Source organism: Staurois parvus, unplaced genomic scaffold (genome assembly GCF_062004578.1).
Source record: "Staurois parvus isolate SC_StPar_1 unplaced genomic scaffold, SC_StPar_1.0 ptg000106l, whole genome shotgun sequence".
Classification (NCBI taxonomy): Eukaryota; Metazoa; Chordata; class Amphibia; order Anura; family Ranidae; genus Staurois; species Staurois parvus.
Window position 1 is genome coordinate 9108711 of NW_028317902.1, and position 19637 is coordinate 9128347.

The 19637-nt window shown below is 43.8% G+C and overlaps 1 protein-coding gene across 1 annotated transcript in view; it reads right to left on the reverse strand.

Annotated features, from left to right (window-relative positions):
* Positions 1–18337, reverse strand: part of VAMP4 (vesicle associated membrane protein 4) — a 79371-nt gene extending 61034 nt beyond the window's left edge. The window contains exons 1-2 of the mRNA XM_089671560.1: positions 18263–18337; positions 12694–12838 (exon numbers count right to left, since the gene is read on the reverse strand). Coding sequence (XP_089527686.1) covers positions 12694–12759 — 66 coding nt within the window. The 5' untranslated portion in view covers positions 12760–12838; positions 18263–18337. The remainder of the gene's footprint in view (positions 1–12693; positions 12839–18262) is intronic.
* Between the last annotated feature and the right edge of the window lie 1300 nt (positions 18338–19637).

Sequence of the window (19637 nt, forward strand, 5' to 3'; positions counted from 1 at the left end):
GAGTGGCCCAGTCAGAGTCCTGACCTCAACCCGATTGAAATGCTGTGGCATGACCTTAAGAGAGCGATTCACACCAGACATCCCAAGAATATTGCTACACTGAAACAGTTTTGTGAAGAGGAGTGGTCCAAAATTACTCCAGATCGTTGTGCAGGTCTGATCTGCAACTACAGGAAACGTTTGGTTGAGGTTATTGCTGCCAAAGGAGGGTCAACCAGTTATTAAGTCCAAAGGTTCACATACTTTTTCCTCCCTGCACTGTGAATGTTTACATGTTATGTGCAATTAAACCATGGCAACATCTAATGTTTGTGTAGTATTATGTTCAGCAGACAGTGTTCTTCTATTGTTGTGACTTAGATGACGTTCAGAGCACATTTTATGCCCAATTCATGCAAAACTCCACGTAATCCCAAGGGGTTCACATACTTTTTCTTGCAACTGTATAGTAATGCATCCCCCATAGTAATACATCCCCCATATAGTAATTCATCCCCCATATAGTAATTCATCCCCCATAGTAATTCATCCCCCATAGTAATTCATCCCCCATAGTAATTCATCCCTCATATAGTAGTAGTAAGTAAGTAGCAAGTAGTAAGTCAAGTCCCTCCTGTGTCAATTCACTTACCTTTGCTCCGCGCGTTCCTCTCGCCGTGCTCCCCGCGCCGTTCCGATCTTCAGGGCGGACTAGGAGAGGAGCCTAGCTCCCCTCACGTTCGTCACGCTGCCCCGCCTACACACATCCTGACAGCCAATCACTAGCTATCAGGATGTGAGTGGCAGCGAGACTGGCCAATCATTGCTGGGCTAGCTGCAGAGTCCTCGGCCACCCGAGAGGAGGGAGGGGAGGGGAGCGGCCGCCCGAGAGGAGGGAGAGGAGGGAGGGGAGCGAGCGCCCGGCACACAGAAGAGCCGCATTAAAATGTGTAAAGAGCCGCATGTGGCTCGCGAGCCGCGGCTTGCCGACCACTGTCCTAGCCTTTGCTAAAAATGCTCTATAAAACACAAAAATTCTCCAATACCCCCTCCCTGGGTCAGCTGATTTTCAATATCATTTCTACAGTGACATCACCCAAATCTATCTCTCTACCCCACAGCTTACAACATCAGTCTCCTCACACTTCATTAATTTACTGACCGACTTATTAGTCTGGATGTCACATCACTTCCTCAAACTCAACCTATCCAAAACCGAGCTCATAATATTTCCTCCCCCACGTGCCCCTTCTCCTCACTACTCTGTCAAGATCAATGACACAACGATCAACCCGTCCCCGCATGTCAAGGTGTTAGGTGTAATTCTGGACTCTGAACTATCCTTTCGGCCCCACATTCAATCACTTCAATATTCAACCAGATAACCACACAACCGGCATTACACACGTAAACGCTGCCAGGCAGACAAAGCAGTTTGACTGACAGACACAAACACCGCTAGCCCCGCTCTGATGCGTTTCATCTGCATAGACTTCTTAAATGGCATCATGATGTTTAAGTGAATGTCAATTTCATTTTTGGTGGAGGCACTTCAAGCACAGATGGTGAAAATTAGTGTGACAACAATTGTGTTGGAAATTTGAAGCCATTTATTTGGACTTTTATTTTACACTGCACTGGGTGTTATTGTCATTCATTCCTAGAAGGATTTGATTGACATCTTATTTTGTTATTCTGGTGCTATATAGATGCTTGTAATACCTACATAAGGAGCCCACAGAAGACTTCTCTAAGCTGTGAAAAGCTCTATTACTACCACAACAGCCAATATAAAAATCCTTTGTATATACCGATTAAAAGAAAGGTCAGCCAGGAATGAATGGTACAAATGGCATTTGGAGACCACAAAATCTTCAACATGATATACAAGTAACAAATGTTCCAAACCATTTCCCTCCACATCCTGTCCTAAATACTTCTAAGTCTTCTCACGTCTTCATCATCATTCGCTTTCTGGCTCTACAACTTTCAGTATCGGAATATTTCACTTCATCTATAGTGAGGCTTCTGTATATTCTACAAAACTGCTTCTGTAAATGCTGCCAGTTCAAAATAAAGCCAATACAAAATGGTTATTCCTTTATGCTTTCGGTCAGCACTGTATGCTGCAAACTACACCACCTGCCAATATGTTATTTCATTCTTTGTTCTCCATCTTTACTGTCAAAATAATCTATTTCATATCCATTTATTCTCATTCAATGGCAAACTCTATTTCCGTGCTCATTGTGTATGATACCACTATACTGTTGAGGCATAGATACTATATAGATATTACTATAAAGCAAACTAAATGTCAAAATCAAACCACTGCGATAGATCAAACATAATATGAAGTCCAAAATGGAAACTGATAGTCTTGTACATTAGACCCTTTATTTTCTGAGCTCTATATGGCATAATTCAGGCTCCTATAGACAACTAGCATCAAAGGATAATTTGGTAAATCTGGAATATTTCAGCAAAAATGCAACAGGTCATTAGATTCCTGCAGAAGGACACCCCGGTCACACTGGATGCGAATTGGGTGCGACTTGCATGCCATGCGACTTGCAAATCGCATGCCAAGTTGCACCCTACTGTCCGCAATTATAGTGTTTATATTAACTTGGTCGGAGCCACACCGATTTCTAAAGTAGTGCATGCACTAATTTTGGTGCGATTTGCATAGACATCTGTGTCAGATGTCTTGCAAATCGCAGCTGAAATTGGCAAGTCACCCGATTTTGAAATTGTGCAACTTCACTGTAAGCCTCACGATTTCAAAGTCGGGTTTGATGTGAACGGGACGTAAAGCCAAAGGATAATGTAGTTCACAATGGTCTGACCCTGTGCTTTGCCCATTTTGACATCAAGGTACTTCGTTCTTGGTTCAAGAAAATGCTCACAGTCTCCTTCCTCCTGCTTTCTTTGACACACTTTATACCAAAGCAAAAGTATTATTAGCAAAGCATAGTGTCCCACAGTAAATGAATGTCAGTACACTGTAGCCAGGGCAATGAAAGATAAATTACAACTGGTTGCTTTGAGAAAGTACACATTGCACAGTTTTGTACATTATTAAAAAAGCTCATGTATACTACTATTACAGACCTTTATCTTACATTTTGGAAGAAACAAGAACAGATTTGCTCCACAAACAGCAAGATGTTAAATTTTGTGTTTTATTATGTGCCAGTTTACAGCCAGTATCTGATCAATTGCTACTGGCAAATCTATAGTACAACCACCATACACAGCAGTACTTATTTCTTGGGTTTGATTGTTTACAGCAGCCTTTAATCTAGGGTTCTATGGAACGCTGGGGTTCATCCAGAGGGGCTTCCCACTGACGGCTAATGTAAGGGGAGAATTCAACGGACCACCAACTGTAAGGAGAGCATTCTCGCTTAACAGCAATGTAAAGAGAGCATTCTTCCCGCTGCCCACCAAGGCAAGGAGAGCACTGTTCCCGCTGCCCACCAAGGCAAGGAGAGCACTGTTCCCGCTGCCCACCAAGGCAAGGAGAGCACTGTTCCCGCTGCCCACCAAGGCAAGGAGAGCACTGTTCCCGCTGCCCACCAAGGCAAGGAGAGCACTGTTCCCGCTGCCCACCAAGGCAAGGAGAGCACTGTTCCCGCTGCCCACCAAGGCAAGGAGAGCACTGTTCCCGCTGCCCACCAAGGCAAGGAGAGCACTGTTCCCGCTGCCCACCAAGGCAAGGAGAGCACTGTTCCCGCTGCCCACCAAGGCAAGGAGAGCACTGTTCCCGCTGCCCACCAAGGCAAGGAGAGCACTGTTCCCGCTGCCCACCAAGGCAAGGAGAGCACTGTTCCCGCTGCCCACCAAGGCAAGGAGAGCACTGTTCCCGCTGCCCACCAAGGCAAGGAGAGCACTGTTCTCACTGCCCACCAAGGCAAGGAGAGCATTGTTCCCGCTGCCCACCACGGCAAGGAGAGCACTGTTCCCGCTGCCCACCAAGGCAAGGAGAGCACTGTTCCCGCTGCCCACCAAGGCAAGGAGAGCACTGTTCCCACTGCCCACCAAGGCAAGGAGAGCATTGTTCCCGCTGCCCACCAAGGCAAGGAGAGCATTGTTCCCGCTGCCCACCAAGGCAAGGAGAGCATTGTTCCCGCTGCCCACCAACGCAAGGAAAGCATTCTTCCCGCTGCTCACCAATGCAAGGAAAGCATTCTTTCCGCTGCCCACCAATGTAAGGAGAGCATTTTTCCTGCTGCCCTCCAAAAGTAAGGAGAGCATCTTCCCACAGACCACCAATGTGTGGGGAGTATTCTTCCCAATGACCAATGTAATGGGCATCCTTCCCACTGACCATCACACTAACGTACTGTGAGCTGCGGATGATGTTCATCCATCGTGTTCAAAGAGGACCTTGATATCTAACAGGTAGTGGGCTGTCCACGGTGTGTCAATAGGTGGCTGGTAAGGCCTATACAGGCACAAAATGTTCTACCACATGTGGGGCAATGTGGGCACCACTGTTGCAGTATTTTCAGCTCTGGCTTTGCGTAGTGCTTGCTTCCCTTGTGCTATGGTTGTTCTTCTCTCCTACAATGTCTGGCAGCCTTTGTGGATCAACGTGCGCCATGTCGATCTTGTGCCAGGGTTTCCCAGGAGGTGATGTCAATATCCAGGGACTTGAAGGAGGCTTTCAATGTGTCTTGTATCGCTTCCTTTGTCCCCCGTGCAACTGCTTTTCTTGAGACAGATCATCATAGAAGAGCTGTTTAGGGATGCGGTGGTCTGGCATCCTTGCAACATGGCCTGCCCATGTGTCTGAGCTTTCATCAGCAGGGTGTGAACTGATGGCAGGCCTGCTCTGGAAAGGACTTCTGTGTCTGGCATCTTGTCCTGTCAACAGATCCTCAGAATTCTGCGGAGGCAAGTCATGTGAAAGTGGTTCAATTGCCTAGCATGCCTCCTGTATAAAGTCCAAGCCTCACTGGCATACATCAGGGTAGTTAGCAATACTTCTCGGTAGACTTTGAAGCAAGGCTTATTCCACGGCGGTCCCAAACATTGTTCAGTAGTTTGCCAAATGAGGAGCTTGCCTTGGCGATTCTGCAGGTGACCTCAATGTCAACTGTCACTGCAGGGGATAGGGTGCTGCCAAGGTATATAAATTGGTCCACTGCTTGCAACTTTTGTCCCTTCACTGTGATGGTAGGCTCTTGGTGTTGGGCTTTTGGAGCTGGCTGAGGTATCACTTCGGTCTTCTTTATGTTGATGAGGAGGCCGAAATTGTTGCGTGCTGCTGCACATTTGTTCACACTGGCTTGCATTTCCTGCTCTGATCAAGCATTCAGGGCACAGTCATCAGCAAAAAGGAGGTCTCGTAGCACAATCTACTTTACCTTGGTGACAGCCTGGAATCTTCTCAGGTTGAACAGTTTCCCATTGGTCCTGTATCTGAGGCTAACTCCCAAAGAACTGTTCTGGAAGCCGTCTGAAAGCATGGCTGAAAACTATGCTAAACAGGGTTGGTGCCAGCACGCAACCTTGCTTGACGCCGTTTGTAATGGGAAAGGCCTCTGAAGCTTCTCCGTCGTCCAAAACAAAAAGGCATCATGCTGTCATGGAACTGACATACCATTAGGATGAATCTGTCAGGGCATCCAAACTTCGACATCATGCACCACAGACCTTAGCGACTGACAGTGTCAAAAGCCTTGGTGAGATCCACGAAGGTGGTGTTCAATTCACGGTTCTGCTCTTGACACTTCTCTTGGAACTGTAGGGCTGTGAAGATCATGCCCACAGTGCCACGCTCTTTGTAGAAACTGCACTGTGTCTTGGGTAATAAACCCTGTTCCAGGTGGTCAATCATGCAGTTCAGTAACACTCGTGCAAGGATTTTGCCTTCGATGGAAAGCAGTGATATTCCTCTATAATTATTGCAGACTTGTCGATTCACTTTCCTCTTGTAGAAGTGTATGATGGATGCATCTTTCAGTTCCTGAGGAATGAATCCTTGATTCCAGAAGGACTGGAACAGCAGAATGAGTTTGTCGACAAGCACTACACCGCTATCCTTATAAACTTCCGCTGGGATCACATCAGATCCTGGGGCCTTGCCACTGGACGGCTGGCTAATAGCCTGTAGGGTTTCAGTCTTTGTTGGTGGGGCATCCAGGCTGTGGTTGATATCCGCCTGGGGAATTCTGTCGATCACCTCGTTGGTAATGGAAGATGGGCGGTTCAATACAGATTGGGAGAGCTCAGCCCAACACTGTAGGATTAGAATCTTCTCAGTAATGAGAGTTTCACCATCTGAGTCTAGTAGAGGGGAGTTCTCTGAGGGCTGAGGTCTGTACAAGGATCTGAGTGCTTCAAAGAACCGTTTGGCATCGTTTCTATTAGCAAACGTCTGTATTTCATCTGCTTTGGCACTCAACCAGGAATCCTGCATCTTGCAAAGCTTGCTCTGTACGGTCCTGCGAGTATTGTTGAAGGCATTTTTCTTAACTGTTGACAACAGGTCGTTCTGATAAGCACAGTGAAGGTGGTGCTTTTCAGCAAGTAGGTCCTTGATCTCATCATCATTTTCATCAAACCAGTCCCTGGTGTTTCCTGTGTGAGGATCCAAGAACCTTTAGTGCAGAAGAGTGCACAATATACCGGAAGCATTTCCAGTCCTTCTCAGCATTTCCCTCTAATTGCAGAGTTGGTTGTCAAGATCTTCTGCTAGTGAAGCTGCTGTGTTGGGGTTCCTCAGTTTACTTACGTTAATCCATTTCATCACAGCTTTGTTTCCCTGCGGACGTCTCTCTGGCTTCATGTGAAAGCCTAATTTGGAGATGATGAGTCTATGGTCAGTCCAACAGTCAGCACTCAGCATGGCCTTGATCACCCTTACATCCTGTCTGTCTTTCCTCGGCATGATGACATAATCAATAGGATGCCAGTGCTTGGTGCGTGGGTGCATTCAGGATGTCTTTTTGTGAGTGGGCAGATGAAAGATGTTATTGGTGATGATCAGATCGTGAGCTGCACATGTCTCCAGTAGTAATAGGCCATTGCTGTTACATTTGCCGATTCCATTTTTTTTTTTCTAGTGATTATTGGCAGAGGGCCCCTGAGACCAAAAAGGTCTCTCAGTGGTTCCTCTGTGTTAAAAGGTTAAAAAAGGATTGTCTACAGACTGTTCCATCTCTACCTGCTGCAAAGCCAAAGACACACTAGAAAAGGAGTTGAAGAACGGTCATAGTAAATTCCTACAATCCTCAGTTATACACACCTAAAATATGAACTGGATTACATTACTAAAATTGCTTTTACGCTGAGCTGCCACCACCCAAAACACAACTGTATGTGCCAATTCTAGTCACCAAACAGAAATGCTCTTTTGTAACCAAAATGAATATGTATGAAGCAAAAACATGACTGCCCCATCTGGCACAATACTTCATGGAAAGATTTATAAGTGTGCTCCTTTACTTGGTAAACAGATTATTTCAGAGGTCATCCAGCTTGTAAAATCCAGACGCAAATTCAGTACTATTGTAGCAAAGTGAACATACTGTCTCTTTTCTATGAAAAACATATTATAGTAATGCAGAAGGTTCAAAAACATTCAGCAATACGTTTTTTAGGGCAGCTGACTACCTGGTTCCTTAGATATGACCAGCCATGGAAGTGGGAAGTGTTCTACCAGCATGAAAATATAATAATATTTAAATATTAAAGAAAGCTGTTTGCTACAATTACCAGATGAATGCACAAAAAAGTTCATAAACAGAATTGCTAGCTTATTTATTGTTAAATAGAAAGTTTTTTCGATGAACGATTAGGAAAAAAAAATTACTCTGTGTTGATGTGTGTTGTGTTGTCCCTGCTGAACCAGCCGAGATTCGATCCATCTATGGCCAACTTTAGTGGTAACAGTACTTCCAGGAGTCTAACAGGACAGCTCCTATAAACCCACCCATAAGTTTTGGTTGATAGTTTTCTGATTGGGGTTGGTTTATCATGATTTTTCCTTGTGCACGCTGGTTGTTATTTTTATGAAACTGAGGGTGAGGTGGGTAGGAGGGTGTTTAAACCACTTGCCTACCGGGCACTTTTGCTCCCTTCGTGCCCAGGCCAATTTTCAGCTTTCAGTGCTGTCACACTTTAAATGACAATTGCGCGATCATGCAACATTGTACCCATATGAAATTTTTGCCATTTTTTTCACACACATAGAGCTTTCTTTTGGTGGTATTTAATTGCCACTGGGTGTTTTTTTTTTTGCACTATAAACAAAAAACAGCAAAAAATGTAAAAAAAAAAATTTAAGTTTTTTTTTGTTTCTATTATAACATTTTGCAAACAGGTAATTTTTCTCCTTCACTGATGTGCGTTGATGAGGCTGCACTGATAAGCAGCACTGACAGGCTGTACTGATGAGGGAGCACTGATGAGGTGGCACTGGTGGCCATTGATAAGGAGGCACTGATGATGCTGCACTGATATACAGCAATGATGGGCACTGATGAGCAACACTGACTGGCGGCACTGACGGCACTGCTGGGCACTGGTAGGAGGCACCAATCATCAGGGCACTGATCATTAGTGCCCTGATGATCGGTGCAGATGTCCTCCGTGTCATTTGCCGGTTATCGGCAGTACTTTCCTCACACTGTGACAGCATAAGGAAAGTGCTGCCGATAACCGGCAACTGTATTTACATTGTGATCTGCTGTGACACAGCAGATCATTGCATTGGACACAGCTGATCACAAGATAAAAGGCCACTGTGATTGGCCATTTACCTCATCATGTGATAAGCATCAGAGTGCGCTGGGTGTGCGCCGCTGGGGGTGTGTGGGAGGGTGCATTCTGGGAGACGTCATATGATGCCCTCCCAGAACTGGACAACCGTGCTGTATCCGTCATTCGGCTATAGCACCGTTGGCAAATGGTTAAACTCTTTTTGGTTTGTGTTCACGGTAGAGCCAATTATTTCTCAGGTAGCTGTCCTGGGAGATTCTTGGAAGTACAATTACCTGTAGGTCCAACTGTGGGTTTTCACTTAAATTGACCACAGACCCTGGGGCATTATTTTTTTACTCCCACTGACAACAGGGCATTTTTTTTATCCCACTGGCCATTGGTAAGGGGGCATATTTATGACTTCTAATGACCACAGTCTGACCCCTCAAAAGCTTGGAGAACAATGAACTGGCCCATTGTTTAAAAAGTTTGTGGATCCCTATTCTGAACCCAACTATGGGCCGGCACATTTACTTTTAGCCTTTTGGGCTGCTTTATTAACTTACAAAAGGGACTATGTATTGCATAGTGCTTTCTGAATGTTGGGAGTTTTGGTGCCTACAGATTTTGTAGAATCTGATGTAAAAACAGACAGCCAAAGTGCAAGTAAGTAAGCCTAAGGGTAAAACAAATCTTAATGCCCAAGCACAATTTTCCAACTTTGACATGTGTGAGTAAAACTGTATATACTTTGTGCATCCAGATGGATTGTTTCAGGACAAATTGGGCTTTTATTTTTCATTTGATGGTGAATGGTAGTGGATATCTTCTGATTTTATTATCAAAGGAAAACTGGTCCAAAACAGTAAAAAAAAAAAAAAAAAATTATTTTACATTTATTTGTATATTTCTGGCTGCTACCATAACCTACCACCAAAGAACAATTCAAAATAAATTCTGCTTCTGACAATCGCAGGCAGCGATACCACATATGTTTATGTCAGTTGTTGCCTAAAATACGCTGACACTAACTGACACCGATACTAAAATTAATAGAAAAACAAAAAACAATTCTGACCCTGACCCTTACCTTGACCCAAACACTAACTCCTGGCACTGACCTAGATCAACCGTTGATCTATGTTTTTGTTTTTTAATTATTTTATTTTACACACTTTTTTTCTCTTTGAAAGGACAGAGACATAAAATGTATATCTCTCCCGCATTTAGAGAGGGAAAACAGAGGGGCAGGCTTCACAATGACTGCGGGCCCATGGAAAAAAGCCCAGTCCGGTGGGGCCACATATTTGCGTACAGTCAGTGTGAAGGGGTTAAAAAAAATGTTTTTCAATAATCTGCACTTGGTACCCCATAATGACAAAGTGAAAACAGAAATTTAGAAATATTTGCAAATGTATGAAAAAAGGAAATATCACATTTTCATAAGTATTCAGACCCTTTGCAACAACACTTGAAATCAGGTGCCTCATATTTCTCTTGATTGTTGCTGAGATGTTTCTACACTTTGATTGGAGTCCACCTGTGGTAAATTAAATTGATTGGACATGATTTGGAAAGGCACACAACCTCTCTATAAAAGGCATCACAGCCAACAATGCATACTGTATCAGACCAAAAGCCATGAGGTCAAAGGAACTACCTGCAGAGCTCAGAGGCAGGATTATTACAAGGCACAGATCTGGGGAAAGCTACAAACAAATTTCTGCTGCACTAAAGGTTGCCAAGAGCACAGTGGCCTCCATAATGCTCAAATGGAAGACATTTGGCACAGCCAGGACTCTTCCAAGAGCTGGTCACCCAGCCAAATCGAGCAATCGGGGAAGAAAGACTTTAGTGAGAGAGGTGACCAAGAACCCGATGGTCACTCTAATTGAGTTCCAGTGATCCTGTATGGAGATGGGACAAAGTTCCAGAAGGACATCCATCACTGCAGCCCTCCACCGATCTGGGCTTTATGGCAGAGTGGCTAGACCGGGTGTCGGCAACCCACGGCTCTTTTTCACCTTGGCTGCGGCTCCGGAGCACACTGCCCACCAGGTGACAGGCGGACCTTTTAATCCGGCCCGCGGAGCTAGGCTCCTCTCACAGTCTGCCCTGAAGACCGGTGTAGCATGAAAATCTGTCTCCTATGAGGATCTGTCCCCCTCGACGTATCTGCGCATGTGCCGGAGATCGCCGATCGGCTGCTAATGCCTGAAACTGGCACATGCGCAGATACGTCGAGGGGGACAGATCCTCATAGGAGACAGATTTTCATGCTACACCGGAACGGCGCGGGAACACGGCGAGAGGAACGCGCGGAGGAAAGGTAAGTGAATTGACACAGGGGGGACTTGGGGACTTAATATGGGGGATGAATTTATATTGGGAATGAATTACTATATGGGGGATGAATTACTATGGGGGATGAATTACTATAGGGGGGTTGAATTACTATATGGGGGATGAATTACTATATGGGGGATGAATTACTATATGGAAGATGAATTACTATATGGAGGATGAATTACTATATGGGGGATGAATTACTATAGGGGGGATGAATTACTATAGGGGGGATGAATTACTATAGGGGGGATGAATTACTATAGGGGGGATGAATTACTATATGGAGGATGAATTACTATGGGGGATGAATTACTATAGGGGGGATGAATTACTATAGGGGGGATGAATTACTATATGGGGGATGAATTACTATATGGGGGATGAATTACTATATGGGGGATGAATTACTATATGGGGGATGAATTACTATATGGGGGATGAATTACTATGGGGGATGAATTACTATATGGGGGATGTATTTTCAGTTTTAAAAATGTGGCTCTCAAAATAAATTACAATCGTGGTTTTGGCGAGATTTGGCTCAGTTGAAAAAAAAGGTTGCCCACCACTGACCTAAGGCTATGATTGTGATTATGACGATACACTGTGGCCCTGATTAACCCTTTGCTTACTGGGCCCTTAAACCCCCTTCATGACCAGAGCGCTTTTTGCAATATATGCAGTGTCGGATTTGTTTTAAATGTTGCAATGGTTTTGCGGCTCCCAGTCTTTTTTTCCCTCTCGGAAACGGGTCCAAGTGGCTCTTTATGTCTTAAAGGTTGCAGACCCCTGGGCTAGACGGAAGCTTCTGCTGTGCAAAACACACGAAAGCCCACTTGCGGTTTGCAAAAAAATCACCTGAAGGACTCTCAGACTGTAAGGAACAAGATTCTCTGGTCTAATGAAACCAAGATTAAACTGTTTGGCCTTAATTCTAAACATTATGTCTGGAGGAAACCAAGCACCACTCATCACCTGCCGAGTACCATCCCAACAATGAAGCATGACAATGAGAGAATCATGCTGTGGGGGTGTTTTTCAGCAGCAGCAACATGACAACGATCCTAAGCACACAGCCAAGACAACACAGGTAAGGCTTAGGGACAACTCTTTGAATGTCCTAGAGTAGCCCAGCCAGAGCCCTGACTGGAACCCTATTTAACATCTCTGCAAAGACCTGAAAATGGCTGTCCACCATCGGTCCCTATCCAACCTGACTGAACTTGACAGGATTTGCAAAAATGAATGGCAGAAAATCCCCCAATCCAGGTGTGAAAAGCTTTTCACATCATACCCAAAAAGACTTGAGATTGAAATTGCTTGCAAACGTGCTTCAACAAAGTACTGAGTAAAGTGTCTTAAGTATATGTGATATTTAATTTTTTTTCTTTTTAATAAATTCACAGACTTTTCTAATATTCTGTTTTCACTTTGTCATTTTGGGAGTATTGAGTGTAGATTGAGAAAAAAAAATCAGTTTAAACAACTGTATCAGGCTGGAACATAACAAAATGGATAAAGTGAAGGAGGACTGAATACTTTATGAATGAACTGTATACATAACAACAATTAAAAATGTTACCTAATCTATTTGGCCCTTATCCTGTTGACATTTAAAATGAATATATATAGTAGAAAAAAAGAGCTTACTCTTTCACTTTTGACTGAACCTGTAACTTCTTCATCCTTGAGGTGCCGCTTAAACTTTGGAGGCATTGTGTTCAATTACAAAAACACAGCAACGGAACAGGAGCTTTATAGGTGCTTTCCTTATAAATTATCCAGCAATAGGGCCCTGTAAAAACAGAAATTACAGTATAATAATTAACGAATAACATTTAGGTACTACAAGCCAACAGTCAAGGCTAGTTCAATATTTTACCAACTCCTACTGCCTACCAGCAGCATAAGGCAACAGGTTCACTTTAACAGCGACTCCACAAGTTAGACATACTTGCCTTTCTGACCTGCACCACACCATTTGGGTGGTGGGAGCAAAGACAGTTAGCCCTGTGTAAGCTTTAGGTCCTTGTGGAACTCTCAAAGGGCTTTCTCCACCCTAATGTAACAGCATGGAGCATTTGAGTGGCCAAGCACAAACACTTAGCATGAAGGAAGGCCAGTACTCTATGTAAGATATTGCTCTTTTATTGCAAACAGCCAGTTTCAATGTGCAAGAGGTCCTATTTGTCAAGGCCTTAAAAAAAAGTGCCCTCATAATGTGTGTTGGTGATTGTTGATTCCACTAAAAGAGCTTTATCCTACATGGATTGCTGGGCTTCCGTCATACCAAGTCTCTATTGTTGCCACCGCTAGCCCTGTACCCTGGAGACAAGAAGCTTGTGTATGAAATGGATAAATTTTTTCTCAAGCATAAGCAACGTCACATGGAAAGAAAAGAAGTCACAATAACACATACCTAGGGGTATCTAGTATTTCCCTTCGCTCCAGGTTGCCAAATAAAGAGGTGGGGAAATTAAAGGAAAGTTGAATGTGTGCAGCTGGTATGGCTGCCATTGAAAAGAACCTTACCTGTCCAGGTCACAAGCCATCCCTCCTTCCACTAATGCTCACCTTTCCCAATCTGTCCCATAGTTCCATTTGTCTGCAGGAACCCTTGGAAATGCCCACAACATTTGAGTATAAGAGAATATGACCTTCACCTATTCCTCCCTGGATAGATTGCTTGGACCTTAGTAGTCTATCACCAAGCCTGATGGGGGAGGGGAGAAGGCCAGTAACCCAAAGCATGTGTCAACACGGACTAACATACAGCTTACACAGGAAGCAGACTTAGGACTTGAGCAGGCGACCGTCGTATCAATGGGTTAAAGAATATGTAAACCCAGCATCTCATTTTCCTGATATGTGCCTACTGTACCATGTATTTGCATGAAAAATATCCTGTTCTCTTTGTATTGCTTCCTTTGTGTGAAATCCCAGGTGTTTGCACCAGTCCCTCTGCTTTCCTATTAAAAACTGACCACACTAAGCAGGAGAACACATCATGGTCAGTTATCTCACTGTGCTGGGAACTCAGTATGCTCTCCTCCAATTATCAGTTGTCCTGACACACACCCCTTGCACAGCCATTCACTGGGAAGCCCAGTGTACTGCTGTTTATCCTTCCTCAGCTCCTATTTAGCTGAGAAAAGAAAGATCACTTACAAAAAAAAAATTAAGGGGAAAAAAAATAAAATACAAAAATTATTTTTTTTATATCTACAGTGGCGAAAATAATTATTTGATCCCCTGCAGATTTTGTAATTTTGCACACTTACAAAGAAATGAAGGGTCTATAATTTTTATCATAGGTGTATTTTAAAAGTTAGAAACAGAATATCAGCCAATAGTCCAGAAAAAAAAACACACGACACAAAAGTTATAAACAGAGTTGCAGTTAAGTGAGTAAAATAAGTATTTGATCCCCTACCAACCAACTATAATTCTGGCTCCCACAGACTTGCTATGTGCTTATGTGGTACACAGACTAGTCCTGTCAATTTAAGAAGATGCTCCTAACGACAATTCGATATTGCGTATAAAAGACACCTGTCCACAGAATCTCTTTCCTCCATTCAAGCCTCACCATCATGGGCAAGAACAAACAGCTGTCAAAGGACATCATGGAAAAGATTGTAGACCTGCACAAGGCTGGAATGGGCTACAATACCATCATCAAGAAGCTTGGTGAGATGGAGACAACTGTTGGAGCAATTATTCGCAAATGGAAGAAATACAAAATAACCATCAATTGCCCTCGGTCTTGAGCTCCATGCAAGATTTCACCTCATGAGGCAAGGATGATCATGAGAAAAGTGAGGGACCAGCCCAGACTACACAGGAGGAGCTTGTGAATGATCTCAAGGCAGTTGGGACCAAAGTCACCAAACAAGCCATTGGTAATGCAATACGCCACCATGGATTGAAATCGTGCAGTGCTGGCAAGGTCCCCCTCCTTAAGAAGGCACATGTACATCTAAACGATTCAGAGAAGGATTGGGAGAAAGTGCTGTGGTCAGATGAGACCAAAATTGAGCTCTTTGGAATTAACTCGACTCGTCGTGTTTGGAGGAAGAAAAATGCTGACTATGACCCTAGGAACACCATTCCTACAGTAAAGGTGGAAACACTGTGCTTTGGGGCTGTTTCTCTGCTAAAGGTATGGTCCGACTTTGCCACATTGAGAGGCCAATGGATGGAGCCATGGATTGTAAAATCTTTGATGAGAACCTTCTTCACTTCCAAAACACTGACGATGGGACTTGGATGGGTCTTCCAGCATGACAATGATCCAAAACATACCGTCAAGGCAACAAAGGAGTGGCTAAAGAATAAGCACATTAAGGTTATGGAGTGGCCTAGCCAGTCTCCAGACCTTAATCCTATAGAATGTATGAAGGGAGCTGAAACGTCAAGTTGCCAAGCTAAAGACGAGAAACCTTAAAGATTTAGAGAAGATCTGTAAAGAAGAGTGGACAAAAGTCCATCCTGAGATGTGTGCAAACCCAGTAACCAACTACAAGAAACATCTTGGTTTCTCCACCAAGTACGAAGTCATGAATCCTGTATGGGCTGCCTTAAAGAATATGTAAACCCAACATTTCATATTCCTGATATGTGCCTGCTGTACCATGTACTTGTATGAAAAAGTAACCTGTTCTCTTTGTATTACTTCCTTTGTGTGAATTCCCTGGTGTTCTTGCTAGTGCCTCTGCTTTCCTATTAAAGGATAGGTTCACCTTTTCTTACATGTTACACCTGTATTTAGGGTGTAACATGTTACTGTTGCAGCAGCTCTGCACCCCCCCTCCCTCTGGATCCCTCGTTTTGACAGCGGGCAGGGGATCTTCTTCCCGCACCAGATGTCACAATTTAAAAAAAAGCCACGGCTGTACTGGGCTCTGCCCACCCAGCCACATCATTCACAGAATTCTGTCAATGGTAGAACAACAGCTACCGTCAGCCATTGCTGCTGCCGCGCTTGTAGCGTTCAGTGAACTATCAGGGTGCTGATGAACGAGTGTTCATCGATGCTTCCTGTCACTGTGAAACTGCCTGCTCATACGAGGTACGAGCAGACAGATATACCGACAGTCTGCAGGAGCATGAGACTGCACTCCTGATCTCTTGATTGCGGGTGCAGTGCTCTGCAGGCTCCTAATAATGAAAAAAAAAATACAAATGCACATTTTTTTAAGCAGAAGAGCTCAGTATGGTCAGTTTTCTGACTGTGCTGGGAGCTAATCCAATGATCTTGCTTGTTTTGAAATTCCCACCCTCACCCCCTGCACTGTCATTCACTGGGAAGACCAGTGTGCTCCTGTAGCTCTCTATGCAGCTGAGAACAGAGTGCTTGATCACAAAAAGAAGAAAAAAACATGGTATTTATATTGTTTTGATATCTACAGTGAAGGAAATAAGTACAAATCAGTGCATGATTTGTTAGACATGCATTTCTTTTGAATTTTTTGTTGCTACTCTGTCTCTCAGTGTTACAATACAGCTACCATTCGATTTTTAGACTGATCATTTGTTTGTGAGTGGGCAAACATTCAAAATCAGAAGGGAATCAAATACTTATTTTCTTCACTGTATACACAAATGTTTTGCCTTTCATTTCTATTTTAAATTGTATAGGTTGTTTTACAAGGCGAGGGTTTACATATACTTTGAGCCTATCGACTAAACAAGGAACATGTTGCAATGGGAGTACTGACATTGACGGGCAATACATTGGCTAAATGGTTAGCACTTTCGCTTGGCAGTACTAGGGTCATTGGTTCAAATCCCAACCATGGCACCACCAAGCAAACCATAAGCAGCTCCATCCAATTACAAAGAAGTCTGATACAACACAGAAAAAGCTGCATACAACTTAGAAGCAGCTTGTAGCAACTAACTTAAAAGGCCAATCTAAACAACTCAAAAGAGAATCAAAACATCTCAAAAGAATCTGAAGGCATAATGCATTTGACTAACTTTTGAGTTTAAAGTATGTCTACACATGCCCTAAGGGGGGCCTTCTCCCACTAATGTAGGTAAGCATGCCACTGACTACCAATGTAAGGGCAATTCTTCTCCCTGACTATCCATGTAAAGGGGGGTGAGTTGAAGCGTAAAGTCACATTGAGAGTACTACAAAGCTAATTTATATAATGAAGGGTGAGATGAGAAATGTGCACAGCAATTTGGGCAGCACAGTGGCTAAGTGGTTAGCACTTCTGCCAAGCAGCATTAGGGTCGTTGCTTCGAATTCCAACCACGGCACTACCTGCCTGGAGTTTTCATGTTCTCCCTGTGCCTGTGGGGGTTTCCTTCGAGTACTCCGATTTCCTTCCACCAGGGGCGGACTGACAACTCATGGGGCCCCCGGGCAATAGGGGATCATGGGGCCCCTGTGTCCTTGCCCAAACTAAAAAAAGCCTATGAAAAAGGTACAAGGGGCATCTCATAGTGCCCCCTACTGACCCCGGGCCCAAATGGTCAGTCCGCCCCTGCCTCCCACACTCCAAAGACATGCTGGTAGGTTAATTGGATCCTGTCTAAATTGTCCCTAGTATGTGTATGTATGAATGTGAGTTAGGGACCTTAGATTGTACACCCCTTGTGGCTCAGGGACTGATGTGAATGTACAATATATAAAAAATTTAAAAGCGCTGCGTAAATTGACAGTGCTATATAAGTACCTGAAATAAATAAATTGATGATAGTCAGCACAGGCACTCACAGTCTCCTCTAGGAGCACATGTGACTGGGTGACAACACAGGAGAGCAATTGGGAGACAGAGGCAAAGTGTTGTCACGCTATAATCAAAACCAATGGCAGGATCACTGGGTACTGTTTTATCAAAAGCTACAAATGTAGAAAGACTGAGAAGTGAATTGAGATTCAAATGACAATTACATGGTAAAGATGATATGAAATGTTAGTGACATCTATGAAAAATAAAGACACTAATCAGATCTCTGACACCAAACTACAAAACACTCCATTCAACAAAAGCCACCCCCCATCACACAATGCCCACTGAGAGGTCATCATCACAGCCCTTCATGTGAATTCATGTGTACACAATTAATGAGCCAGCCAACACCACCCACTGATTGCAGACATACACAAAGAACAGTGTGCCATTATGGCGGACAGAGAGCCTTTCCAATGAATAGAAAAGACGAGAGGAGGATTTAGAGGAATAATCCGAAATAATAAACATACCAGTGCCTCTATACAACACTCACTGCCGGGCCCGAGGATGACGTCATCAGCAGGACACAGCAGCCAAAGAAAAATGGACACCGAGCGCTCAACTGAGCATGCTCAAGACCCAAACGCTAGAGCTCCAAAGAGCCGGGAAATATCGCAGCCATTGTTTAGAAGCCGTGACATAGCATGAGGAAAGAGCACTGACTGAGAGAGTTCATGATTGTGCAACTGGAAGAAGAAAGAGACATTATATGTATATATAAAATCATAAAACCAAAGCCCAACATGTTGGAGCTTCCTCTAAATAGGTTCATATGCTCACAAAAAACAATAACTGCCATAAATACAAATATATCCAACATGACAAAGTGGAACAGCTTGATAAAAAAATAATGTTCTTTAGCGGGCAATGTATATTCCACATTTCTAATTATGCTACCAAAATTAGTGTGTACTGTAAATTGCCTCTAGCATTGTTCCTGTTTCTTCTTGGTGGAGGCTGCCATTTTGCTGAAGCCCAGAGCCCCTGAGCAGCAGTAAATCTTTAGGTTGTCAGCAGATTAGCCTCTCCAAATTCTGCTTAGTGACTAAAAATAAAGAGCAACTAGGAATATGCAGAGCAGGGTGAGGCAAAGTATGACTGGATTTTAAACAGTATAGGCACTTATTTTAGGTCTTGTTCACACCATACGCTCAGAAAAACTGATGGAAAAAATGTGCAGATTTTACTTGCTGAGACATCAGTATACATCATGCGCATGTCAGTGAGTCTTATACATGTTGCAGATTCAAAACTCCACATGTGACACTAGAGTTCTGGGGTGAACAGGACACACAGAGAACAATTGTTTTCTTTGTCCCCCTGGAGAACACGGGCAGAAAAACTCACGTCTGTGCACATGGTGTGAATGAGGCCTAGATGTTTTATATAGCTATAGCCAGGGGCAGACTGACCATTTGGAAACTCGGGCACTGCCCAAAGGCCCAGGGTCAGTAGGGGGCCCCATGAGATGCCCCTGGTACCTTTTTCATAGGCTTTTTTGAGTTTGGGCAAGGACACAGGGGCCCCATGATCCCCTATTGCCCCGGGCCCTCATGAGTTGTCAGTCCGCCCCTGGCTGTAGCTGAAAAGTAAGCCAACAGGAAGCAATCTAGCAGGATTTCATTTTCTCACTAAAGTTCCACGGAACTAAAATATCTTTTGTTTGATTTGCAGCTGCCATGGAGTGGCATATGTGATCAGTTATGATACCAGCCACTTGATGGTTTGACAGTAGGTTGCGAGAACAAGCAAATGTGACAGTATTACCGGCATGCTGGGAATGTAACTGTCTTATTTTTTTATTTTATTTCAGGTACGCAGCGCTTTACATACATATTGTACATT